Raw genomic sequence first — 12,902 nt, 5'->3', positions numbered from 1 at the left:
TTACATTTTAATCTTAGGAATTCTTTAGAGGGATAGCTGTCACGTAACATTTTAAACTGAAGCTTTTGGCTTTTTTTTTTTGTGGAATAGGAAATAAAATGTCTCTGATTGTATCTCGTACCATTATATTCTTATTAGCTCATGTTCATCTCCACGAAACGTAAAAATATCTGTGTGTCCCAAAACTCTCCATACATAGGGGAAATTAACACTTTTTAGCAAAATATCTTCCAAAATTGTTCATACTTAGTTTATATTATATATATTTTTATCAGATAGCCTTTAAGAATGCCTTTGACAAAAGAAGACCGTATTGAAATCATTCTCATGGCTGGATTGGGAAGCTGTCACATGGAAAGCACATAACACATGACACTGTTGCCAAACTTATTAAGAAATTCATAAAGTCTGGAAGCGTTGCGGACCAACTGAGAAGTGGACGTCCACGAACATCCACTGACAAAGGCACAACCGACATGCTGCTGGCGTACATAGTCCCTTATGTATGGAGACTTTTGGGACACCCCGTATTTTGTGGAATATCACAAATGTGTAACGTAGAAGACAAGAGCAATACTAAGTAACAAGGGTGTGGTTGTAAAATCATAGCAAAAAGAATCTGAATAGAGAATCACTCAATCCTGGGTGTGCCCTGGCCCATAACGCTGGGGCTCAAGACTGTGCTTGTCTTCTTTAGGGCTTTCTCAGTGTCTTTAATGAGTGCTGAGATTTCCACACAACTGTTGGTTTTCCAGAATGCGAATATAAATTTTATAAACTATCCTCTTTGTTCTATAGGGAAACAAATCACTGTATTTAAATTGAATACTTTTTTTAATCAAGATTTGCAAGGTTTCAAGATAATGCTGTCTAAGTATATAGCCTTGATTAATAGATTGTAAAGCTTTTGTAATGAAACTGGTTACCCTTTTAACTGTTACACGTGAAAGCACCTCTTCATCTGTTGATGTAAATATGATTCTTTTCCTCATTTTATCCTCTCGCTTCTTCTTTTACTGCTACTTCCTACTACTACTACTACTACTATCACCACTACTAATATCACTACTACTACTACTACTACTATCACCACTACTAATATCACTACTACTACTACTACTACTACCACTACCACTACTACTACTACTACTACTACTATTACTACTACCACTACTACTACTACTACTACCACTACCACTACTATTACTACCACTACCTCTATCACTACCACTATCACTACTACTACTACCACTACCTCTATCACTACTATTACTACTACTACTACTACTACTACTACCACTACCACTATCACTACTAATACTAATACTACTACTACCACTACCACTACTACTACCACTATCACTACTACTACTACCACTACCACTACTACTACCACTATCACTACTACTACTATTACTACCACTACCTCTATCACTACCACTATCACTACTATTACTAGTACCACTACCACTACCACTATCACTACCACTACTACCACCACTACTACTAATAATAATAAATAAACTACATGAAATCTTAGTTACATTACTAAATATTAGTTAAATTAAATGTTACAAAATGAATAGTAAAAATATATAGCTTTATTGTATAGATAGATAGATCGATAGATAGATAGATAGATAGATAGATAGATAGATAGATAGATAGATAGATAGATAGATAGATAGATTTGAGTGGATATTTTTTGTATTCCCGGAACCTACTTGAAAACCACAGTGTCAGAGATAACGCTATAAGTTTTCCGCCATGGGAAAGTGGTCAGGACAGAGGACTTTCTGGTTTCTCAGAAACACGACAAGCTGAATTTTGTATATTATTAACCTGAGGAGAGAGAGAAGAGAGAGGGAGGGTAGTGAGGGAACGACTGTTTATAGCTGCTATAACACAGGCACTAACAGGAACTAACTCGTACTACAGAGTTCATGAAAAGTCAAATGTCATTTTTAAAAGTTGTTTAACATCCGTATTGTTCATGTAGAATATTAAGAAACTACTAAAGAGTATGTTCTTGTATTAATTAGAAATCACTTTTTTTTAGTAAGTTTAGAAAACGTGATACGAGCAAATAAAGTAAATATGGCCTTTTGCTAGCGCGCACTCGCATACTAACAAGTATGCCAAGAGAATCCTGCTTTCAAAACACGTACTTGAATTCGACGCACTCGCATACTAACAAGTACGCGAAGGGTACATCCGGGGATTTTAGTATTCACAAGCATAATCGTGCCTGTGACATGAAAAACAAAACAAAAGAAACAAGTTGACAAGGCGTTGTGTGTGTTGTGCTTTAATGGAAGAGAAATAGAAGGATTTGGAAAAAAAGTACGAGCAGTATTTTAAGAGAGGTATTGTCATTCTGGAGATTAGAAATACTGAAATAATAAATGAATAAAAACTAAAATGGAGGGGCGGCACTTCCGGTTTGGGAAGCAGGTCAGCGGTGCGTCAGTCCCTTGTGACTCCGCAGCCATGTTCGGCTAGAGCAAGGCGTCCAGGCTCCGCAGCAGATGTGTTGCTCCATAACTGATAACGCTGGATATAAATTTGTTGCTTGCACACATTCAGGGAGTGAATTTCTTTCGGACAAACCTAAACGCTGTGTTTGTGTTTCGAAGGTGAAGAGGCGGAAGGAGGTAGGAATTATTCTTCCCTGTTTGTTTTCCTTTAAAAACATCACCAAAATACAAGAGGAGAGGAGACGAGAGGGTGCATCTGATTTACTTAACATTAATCTCAATATGATAAAATCTATACTTATAAGCTGTCTTATATAACGTTAATCTTTAATAAATAATTTCCTTAAAAAAAACGGATCTTTTATGTCAATATTTTCGCCTCTATCTATATCCATAAAAATAAGCTGAGACTTTTATATTGTTTGTACCTTATATCATGTGATTAGAGACAAAATATATATATATTTTTGTAAAATATCTTTGACTTTCGAGTTTAAAATACGTCCAAAATAATCCCAGCAAGCTTTTTGCATTCGTCACGCTGGAGATTTTTCATGGAGTGACGTCACTCGAGGTGGAAACGCTACATGTTGGTGTTTTTGCCTTAGCAACAGTGTTTGTGCCTAACGACCATGTTCTGGCATTTGAAACCGCAATAATGCTCTATAACAGTTCAAAACAGCAACCTTGTCAATATTAAAGCTTGCCAAATTGAATAAAATTGCCAGTGTGAGCTACACTATTCAAGTTACCTGCTTTATAGTAATGATAACAATAACATTCCCAGAATTCCCTTGAACAGTACTATGGAGTAGGAGCCGAAATCTGAGTATCTGTACTAAAAGAAGTTTATGATTGATAATGATCCGTCTGTGTGTGATCCTCAGATCTGGTCTGGACGTCATGGCCTCTCGCAAGAAGGTGCTGCTTAAGGTGATCATCCTTGGTGATTCTGGGTAAGTGTGTCTCTCTCTTTTATACACACACACACACACACACACACACACACACATCATGTCGCACCACTTCTACTTTCATGAGGAAGCAGGAACTCTGACTTCACTAAAAAAAAAAAAAAAAAGCTGGCATGAATCTCATTTTAAGGTTTAGAAAGAGGATGAGCGTAGCTAAGGACGATATGGAGCTTTTCAAACTGTTTCAATAGTTTGTTAAAGGAACAGTCCGGCGTTTTTCATCCTAATCTCTATCCGCGCCTTGTATAGCGTATGAACAGTTACGACAGATGATTTCATCACATTCTACTGTACTGAACAAAAAAAAAAAGATCAGAAACCCAATTTGCTTGAGATACAATAAGAAATCAAAAGGCATTTTTGGAATTTCGTCAATAACTGTTGAGCCATTAGGTCTGCACTTGAACAATAAAGAGTGTTATGACGTTTTAGCCATCTTTCCAACACTGATTACTGCAGCTCAGGTTAATTACACCTTCCCGAACATCCGTGAGCTATTCTGATAACGCATCGACATAACACACATTCTTCCCTCTGAATAAACTTGTCCCATATCTGAAGGATCAGATTATACAGATATACTTAAAGCTTGACTTTGACTGAAGAAGTTCTTAAAGCGTTTTACATACATTCAGTTTTTGGAATAAATGTGATTGATGCCACAACAACTGCCCCAGGTGAGTTCCGAGTGAACTGGTTCTCGGTTCTTTGCTCAGGATGGCAAAAACATGTCGAAATTCTTGCCTGTGGTAATCATAAACACACACAAATACACACAAAGGATGCTGTAGATTACGATGAAAGACACTGAACTCTTCCTTTAATCATAGTTGTGCCTTTTGAGATGCTGATTTGTTGAAAAGGCTGCAGTTTGCAAATGAGCTGTCTGATCGAGTGCTCTTTTTTTTTTTTAATTTATTGTTTTATTTTTTTGTTTTTGGGGAGGGGGTAGCAACTGAGAAGCTCCTACTGTTTCTGTGTTATAGCTGTCATGAGTTTAATTTTGCAGTCATGTCACCACACTAGGGATTTTTATTACATCAACAATCACAGGAGCATAATTTCAGGACAGTACTTTGTCCGTGTTCACCTGAACATGGATGAGGATTTACTTTCGTTTTTAATTTGCACAGTCAATAAAGGAGAATATTTCTACCTATACGATAGGGGACTTTACTTTACCGTTCAGGAGTTCACCTTGTTTTCCATGTTTCATTTATTTTCTATGTCTCGGCCTGGTTTTAGGTGTGGTTGGCATTTGCACAGTCTAGCCAAAGCCACAGTGTAGAAACTCTTGCTGTCTTCTGTGATTGCCTGGGGTTTCATACAAATTTTATACCATAGCCAGATCAACTCCTTCTGACTAATCAGATTTGAAGTCTCAAAGCGTCTGAATGTCTCAGAGAGTTGTATAACAGCAGCTCTGACGACGGTGCTGACTGTAATTCAAATCACAGGTTTATATTAATGCGCTCTTTCTAATCATTTCTATAGTAAGTTTCTATGGTCTCGTATTTCGGACACGACACAGAATCTAAAACTAATAATAAATAGATTAAAAAAACGTGTTGTCTTTAACAAAGAACAACATATTGTTGAAGTTTTCTGTAAGGAGATGTTTCACATTAATGGAAAGAGTCTCCAGTGTCGGTGCTTTGAAACTGTCAGTAAGTTTTCCACCACAGGAAAGTCTTCAGAACGGCGGAGCTTTTGCTTTCTGGTTTCTCAAGTAACATGACAAGCTGTGTGGTTCTTTTTTCTTTTCTTTTTTTTTCTTCAAAAGTGAAAAACAAAGAGGCTGGAAAAGGAAGTGGCTTGTTTCGTGGATGTTCCACAACATTAAATGTAACTATAAACGGATAAAAATCATGTGTCGTTCATTATTAAATTGAAAAATTGTAATTGTTGGCTGGTTGCTATGGTTTAAGAGGAATAAAACACTTCAAAACATGCCGTCATTGGAAAATAATCAGCTTCAGGGGTGGAAACAGTAACTCTGCATCACTGATTATTTTCTTGTCATGCCCTGTAGTGTTTTATTCCTTATATCTCATTGGCCAAAATTTTAGGGACATCTAAATGATGATCATCAGGTAGTTTGGGATATTTTCTGGAGCTTAAGGTTAAATTGAATGAATGGCTCTTGAGTTATTTAAGTTATGATATAACAGATAAATGCCACCAGAACTACATCTCTGTTCTCTGATGAGGAATTTTATTGATTGTGTGATATTTTAAGCAATAATGCTGCTCTACTATTTGCTGAGTCATTACTGTTTGTTTACTTACTACTAATCTCTGTTTATTTCCTGTTGTAATGGTCAGGCGTATTATAATGTTTATAGAATGTAATGCTAGCTTGTCTTGTAGGACAAGGTTATGTGAATCCATGATGGTTTTTTTCTTCCTTTTCAGGGTTGGAAAGACTTCTTTAATGAACCAGTATGTTAATAACAAGTTCAGCAACCAATATAAGGCCACGATCGGCGCCGACTTTTTGACCAAAGAGGTGATGGTGGACGACAGGCTGGTCACCATGCAGGTTGGTTTTTCATCTCTTCATTGCTGGATTGAATATATATATATTTTTTTTCTTTTCTGATTATATTTTTTTTAAAAATGGCAGTTGTGTCCAGTTGACAGTAGTGTAACTTAAGTTGTAGTAGGCTTCACGTTTTCAATGCAGTGCTGTTTTCTTTGTCGGCGAAATCTAACACATCTGATTCGATTCATCAGCTAATTATCTATGCTGGATTTGCCGTGTTAGGAAAAAGAAACCAAAATCACTGATGTCAGTTTTTAATATTCCTGGTATAGGAGATATAACAGTCCAAAATATGCTACTTTTTTTTTTCAGACAGAGTGGAATAAATGTAAAGGTAAACTGTACGCTTGCATTATTCTGATTAACTACTGACAACCAAGAGTGATCTTTTTAATGAGTTCATTTTAAAATTTTTCTAGCACAATGCACAGAACGTTCAAATTTTTTAAGGTCAAGCTACATTAACTTTCTCGCTTACACAGGTTTGGAGAAGCAACTAGCATGACTGAATGGCGACCTTTAATGCTTATAAATAAGACAATTCGATGTAGCTGTGTTTTGTTTCGTACTGGCGTTTCATGTTACCACTTTTGACTAGTGCCATGGACATGAATTTTTGTGTGTGTTTAAACTTTCTGTTTTCATCGTGACCATGATGGCAGGTCTCTAATCAGACCAGAGAGGGTACGTGAAACGAAAAATCTATTAAACCTTCCTTTCTGAATTAATATCTCAAGCCCTGTAGCTAGGCTCCGGTCTGATGAATGAATTCTGCCTTCAGCTGAATAATTTACATAAACACTTGTGATTGGATAAACAGAGGATCTGCAGCAGAAGCTGTGCTGGTTCTTGTTTAGAAAACCAGAGTCACCGAACTACTGTTCAACTGAAAGTTTTTTAAAAATGTTTTTGGCTGTGTTACAATATTTTTTCGTGTACTTTGAAATTCTTTGCTGGGTCCGCAACTAAAAACGAGGTCGCCAGTTAATGACGTAATTTAACCCTTACAAGTATTAATGGTATTTAATGTTGTTGTTTGAAAATGGAACATTGTGAGCACATGCTGTGATACACCGAAAAGCATATTGACTTGTATGATTAAAATGTACTCTGTTAGCATGGGATTACAAGGAGGTTTCTGATTATCTTGTGTATTTCAGATATATTACCTTCAGAAAAGTTGTTTGTTTCGCAGCTTTATCAGCATCTCGAAATAGATCAATAAAAAAGGTCAATAAAATGTATCAGATGATACCAAGGTACTTCTTATATCACTGCACTCTTTTTTTTTTTTTTGAATAGGAGACTTCTGTAAGATTTTTTGATGATCAGTAATAAATTTTGTGGGATCCAAATCACCACAAATGTCCAAAAATTCTCCAAAAATGTTGAGATGGCAGTATGCTGCAGTCATGCTAGTTCCTTAGTCACTGTTTGTTTTGGAAACAAGCCACATGCCTTTTCTCATTCTTTAATCACGCAAGACAGACAACGTTGACTTATTTGGAGATGAAGCATCTCAGAAAACCGCATTGATTTCTTTTAATCTTGATTGGAACAGATCTTTCTCTGTTATGCAGTAAGCAGTAGCGTGTGTGTGTGTGTGTGTGTGTGTGTGAGTGGACCTTTACTCTCACTTTTTGAGCTTTGATCAACAGGCTCTGATGCGGTCTACAAGAGCGATAGTGTTCAGCTGGCCATGCCTAGTCAAACCTAGGCAGCTTCACGACGAACCCAGTCTGTTTGTGATGTTTCACTCATATGCCTGCCAGGTGACTTCCTGGTGATTTCCCAGAAGGCACTGATTTTGTAAGAACAAGTTTGGAGCTTGTGTGCCATGCCGTGCCATGGAATGCTGATTCTTGTGTGCTAGCGAGCGCGTGACTCACCAACCTGTGCGAAAAGTCTGTAATGAGACCATAAAGGAAGTACAGGCAGAAGAGTGCTTAGTTCATCTCACGTTATAGAATTAAGCTCTCTCTCTCTTTTTATTTATTTATTTATTTTTTTTAAACACACCATTAATTCAATAAGAACAACTCTGTGTTCAAAATAGTACCTACCTTTCCCTACAAATGTGTGTGTTATGGGTGTTCTACACACTAGGGATGTAAGCAAATACAATCACATTATCTAGAATGTGTTGTAAACTGATACAGATGAATTACAGATAGTAGGTGCACTATTCAGTTTTTTTTTTTTTTTTTTCTCCTTCTTTCTTTCCTCCCCCTCTTCCCTTCCCGTCACAGGGCCAGGGCATCTGGTTTAGAGCAGAAGTGTGCATTGGGACTGGGTTTTACTTTCACATGGGTGTGATTGTGTTGTCAGATATGAAGCTTCAGGACAATTTACATGAACATTGAGCAGTCCATAGTACATAACGTGATTTAAGTTAGGCTACTAGTTCGTTTAGCCTATATTTTGATAAATAGAACTAAATTGATTTAGGTCATGCCCAATGTGGGTTTAAATCTAGATACAGACATGAATATTTGGAGCACTAAACATATAAATATAGTGGCATTTAGTTTTACACCCCATCGTACACTAACCTTTTGCAATGTGTTATGGATACACAATGGATATACTGTAGTGCAGTGAGGTCCAGGGACCCTCAGGGGCCTGTAAAGTGTCACCATTGTACTGTCCCCACCCCACAGTGGTGGAAATCATTATTATTATATTCATTATTGAGTTCCTGTTGTATTTAGCCGGCTTGACTGGTTACTTGAATTGAATGGGATTAATATAAACTTCATAGTGTAATGTTACACGATTCCGTAATTAAAAGCTCTATGGCACTTATAAATAGCCAAAATAACGTTGTACACATTTAAATAATGAGCGTAATATATGAGTAATCGGATTATGTTTATAAATAAGTGATCGGGGGGGTCTATGGCCTCTATTACAGTGTTGTTTTGTGTGTTGATAGATTTGGGACACAGCCGGACAGGAGCGTTTTCAGTCTCTGGGCGTGGCGTTCTACAGGGGCGCCGACTGCTGCGTGCTGGTCTACGACGTCACATCTCCAAACACCTTTAAGACTCTGGACAGCTGGAGGGACGAGTTCCTGATCCAAGCTAGCCCTCGCGACCCTGAGAACTTCCCCTTCGTCGTGCTCGGAAACAAGATCGACTTGGAGAACAGACAGGTCAGTGTGGGCTCCAGACTGCATGCTGTATTATAGTCAAACTTCATGTTCCTTTGGATTCTGGAAATGAACGATTTCAGCTATGTATGTCATTTTCCCAGACTTCAGCTCTATTTACAGATGCTACTCAGTGATTTAAACCCTGTCCAGAACAGCAGCACTGGGACTTTTCCTCCCACTCCACGCTTGCGCAAATTCCAGGCTGCTGTTTTTCAGTTAACTCAAGGATGGTCGGATTATTTTAATCCCATCTAGATTTGGAAAAAAAAATCTAAATTTGTTTAAATCTAAAAAAAAAAGCGCAAACATTTGAAATAAGTGAGCTGTTACATGCTAGTAGTTAAGTTTTTTCATAGTCACTTTTTCCCTTTTCCTATTCATTACATATGCTCCTTACATAGAGTGTAACATAATGCTATTATTTAACACACTGTCTTAGTTCTACAGTACCATTATGCTATACCCTGTGTGTGGAGCATATGTAGTGAATAGGAAGCCATTTGCAGTTTTTTCCTGTTTGACGAAGAAGCTTGAATTTAAATGAATAAAAAATAAATAAATAAAAACTAAAATTAGTCCTGCGTGAAGACAAGTTGGTCGATTTATACATGGATTTTGACTGGCGTAAGAAATATAAAATAGTTAATTACTAGTAACAAGAAAAGATTACTGTAGATAAATAATTAAAAATGATTTGAAAACATTAAGGTTTATATTCATTTATTTTGCCTTCTTGTGAGTTTCTAAGACAATACACATATCACCTTACAAGGTTATAAAGTATATAAATACACGCTGCTCATGTTATAGACTGATTATTATTTGGTTTTATAGACTATTGATAATATTAATTCATATTTTATTTTTACAAAAAGATATTTTCATCATTGCTACATGCTGGAGTTTTCATCTTTGTTCTTGGAATCATAAAATGATGGGTGCTTTGGAAAAGTCCCTTAAAAATGTAGTTAGTGCAGTCATTATTCATACTGTCTTCTCTGGGAGACCATTAGAAGGAAAAAGAAAAGAAAATCAGTGAAAAAGGTGCGACCCTGGTTAAACAAGCTGTTACGGAGACAGCAAGAGGTCTGAAGGCTGACTTCATAGTTAAATATGCTGCAAGATTCTGAAATTTTTTAGAGGTCTATAAATAATTTTGTGATCCAATAATCCAGTCAACGTTCATAGCCAAGAATTTGATTATGGAGGAGACATGCAATATTTTATTATAGGCATCACTCTGAGAAACCGATACCACGTGAATACAGTGTTGGATATAATCTCATTCCAGTCGGACATGTTTGTTGACCAAAGCCTTTTGTCTTGAGCAGGTTACTACAAAGCGAGCTCAGGCATGGTGTCAAAGCAAGAACAACATCCCTTATTTTGAGACCAGTGCCAAAGAAGCGATCAACGTGGACCAGGCTTTCCAAACCATTGCTCGCAATGCACTTAAACAGGTACAGAGACGCACGAGGAAGCCCTTACATACAGCATGTAACACATTCAGATGACCAAGTTATACATTAACAGCTGTGCTCTCATGGTAAATGAAAGATGTACATTACACTGCAGCTTTTGTGAACTGTGTAATGTATCATATTTTTATACTGTTTTTTTTTTTTTTGAACTTGTATCCTGTTACTTTATTTATTACTTCCTTCTGTTTGGTTGTTGCTTTGCGTGCATTACTCTTCATTAGTGAACTGTATTGTATAACTGTGTATGTATTGGAATGAAACTATCCAATTTAATCTGTTCCGTCTACATTCAGTGCAATTCCAGTTCATCCCATCTCAATTCCAATCTATCCATCCCAGTCCGATCCACCTTAATCCAATCCAATTCAAATCCCAAGTTACCTATCTTGTCAAGATCTATCTTGTCAGAAACTAATTCAAGTCAAATTCTGATCTATCCTTCCTAGTCCAATACCATTCATTCCATCCATCCCAATTCAATTCAGATGTATCCATCCTAATCTAATCCAATTCCACTCTATCTATCCTAATCCAATCCAATTCAAATCCATCCTAATCCAGTTCAGTTCCAAGCTAAAATTCTGTCAAAATCAAATCCAATTCTAATCCAATTCTTCAACCTAATTCCATCCAATTTCAAGCTATCAATCCAAACCCAAGCCACCCTAATCCAATTTAAATTCTGTCGATGCTAATCTAGTCCAGGACAGCCTAATCCCATTCAATTCCAATCTATCCTTACCAATCCAGTACCTGTTTGTCTATCCCTATCCCATTTCCAAGCTTTAATTCCAATCCATCCATCACATTCCAGTTCCAATCTACCCATCCTAGTATAATTCCCATACATCACAGTGTCATTTCCAATCCATCCATCAATCCATCCATCTATCCATCCACCCCAATCTAACCATGCCAGACCATCCATCCCAGCCCCTTTCACCCAGACCCAGTGAAACCATGAAAACTGTCCGGAATAAATGGATACAACATTGTCGATATTAGTTAACTAATTTCTTGAGCCAGGTAATTTTACATGATGGGTATCAATCCTGTTTTAATCAGACCTTGTTATTCTGTCTGCCAGGAGACTGAGGTGGAGCCATACGATTTTCCCGACCAGATCAAGCTACGAGATGACAGACCTGTCACCTCGAACGATGGCTGCAGCTGCTGAGGGAGGAAAAAAAAAAAAAAAAGCTGATGGCAAGGAGGGAAAGAGATGACCGTGATCTAGCAGAGACCGAACAACAACAACAAAAAAAAAACAAAAAAACAAAAACAAGCCCACCCTTGCCATGATTGTCATCTCTTCTTCCTCCAAGACCTCCAGGGTTCGAAATACCATGTGACAGCGTCCCTTTCTTTCCAAGTCCCATGCAGCACATGGCATCACGAAGCTACTTAGAGGAAAAGGGAGAGAGCAACTTCTTTCCTGCAGCATAGCGATCCTTTTAAAAACTCCATCTCTCAGTATCACTACTCTGTCAAAGACTGTCACTACACCCTCTTTTCCTTAAGCAGTTGTTTTTCTTTCAAATCATTGTGCCTTTGGTTCTGCATCATTCCACGTGTCTTATGTATTTCTATGCTGATCATGCATTCCCTACTGTATAAAGTCCACCAGTGATAAAGACGTCCAACCTGCCTGTATTTGCATGTCATGAATATATGAACAACTGATCATTCATAAAAGGCAATCGAGGACTATATACTGTCATAACTAGAACGTTTGCTTGACCATGAGGTTGCTTAATGCACCAGGTGTGGTGCGAATGGTGTTAACTAACAAAATCCTGGCCACGCACAATCACATCATAGTACACAACCACATTCATTTACACCATTTAGGACATTTCACATTTACTTACATTTAGAGTCAGTGCTTTAAACTTTGTCGTAGTCACCATCAGGCTATCTGGTACATTTAGTTTAGGAAAACAGACATGGAAGTGAGTCACAAGAGAGGAAAAGCAGAAGCACAGAACTTTACCCGCATCCAAGTCTTTTCATTCATTGCTTCTCATTTCATGTCTTCATCTTTGTACATTTACATATTGTACTTGTATTAATATATATATATATATATATATATACATACCTTATATCAGAGAATTTGTTTTATATTCCAGGATGAATATGGTTTAAACAGTTTGAAATTGAAAAAGAAGAGTAGTCTTTGGCAAAATGTGCCATTGGAACTTGGTAGTGTATATTCTAAGCCAAATAGACAAATAAAGATTACATTTACAACCAAACTGTTCAGTGTTT

The 12,902-nt window shown here is 37.2% G+C and overlaps 1 protein-coding gene across 1 annotated transcript; it reads left to right on the top strand.

The window, feature by feature from the left end:
* Positions 1-2,470: 2,470 nt before the first annotated feature.
* On the top strand, positions 2,471-12,889 carry rab7b (RAB7b, member RAS oncogene family). The gene is made up of 6 exons (XM_026925222.3): positions 2,471-2,654; positions 3,365-3,433; positions 5,867-5,993; positions 8,932-9,150; positions 10,482-10,610; positions 11,719-12,889. The coding sequence occupies exons 2-6, from the start codon at positions 3,381-3,383 to the stop codon at positions 11,806-11,808; spliced, it is 618 nt and encodes a 205-aa protein (XP_026781023.1). The 5' UTR covers positions 2,471-2,654; positions 3,365-3,380; the 3' UTR covers positions 11,809-12,889.
* The last annotated feature ends 13 nt before the right edge of the window (positions 12,890-12,902 follow it).

Source organism: Pangasianodon hypophthalmus, chromosome 8, assembly GCF_027358585.1.
Source record: "Pangasianodon hypophthalmus isolate fPanHyp1 chromosome 8, fPanHyp1.pri, whole genome shotgun sequence".
NCBI lineage: Eukaryota > Metazoa > Chordata > Actinopteri > Siluriformes > Pangasiidae > Pangasianodon > Pangasianodon hypophthalmus.
The sequence above is the reverse complement of the archived record's forward strand: the minus strand, read 5'-3'. Positions and strand labels throughout refer to the sequence as shown.

Bases quoted from the DNA above. Each gene is read 5' to 3' on its own strand.
- rab7b (XM_026925222.3), top strand. From the start codon at position 3,381: ATGGCCTCTCGCAAGAAGGTGCTGCTTAAGGTGATCATCCTTGGTGAT. The intron at 5,994-8,931 runs GTTGGTTTTTCA...GTGTGTTGATAG, and splicing joins ACAGGCTGGTCACCATGCAG to ATTTGGGACACAGCCGGACA. The intron at 9,151-10,481 runs GTCAGTGTGGGC...TGTCTTGAGCAG, and splicing joins TCGACTTGGAGAACAGACAG to GTTACTACAAAGCGAGCTCA.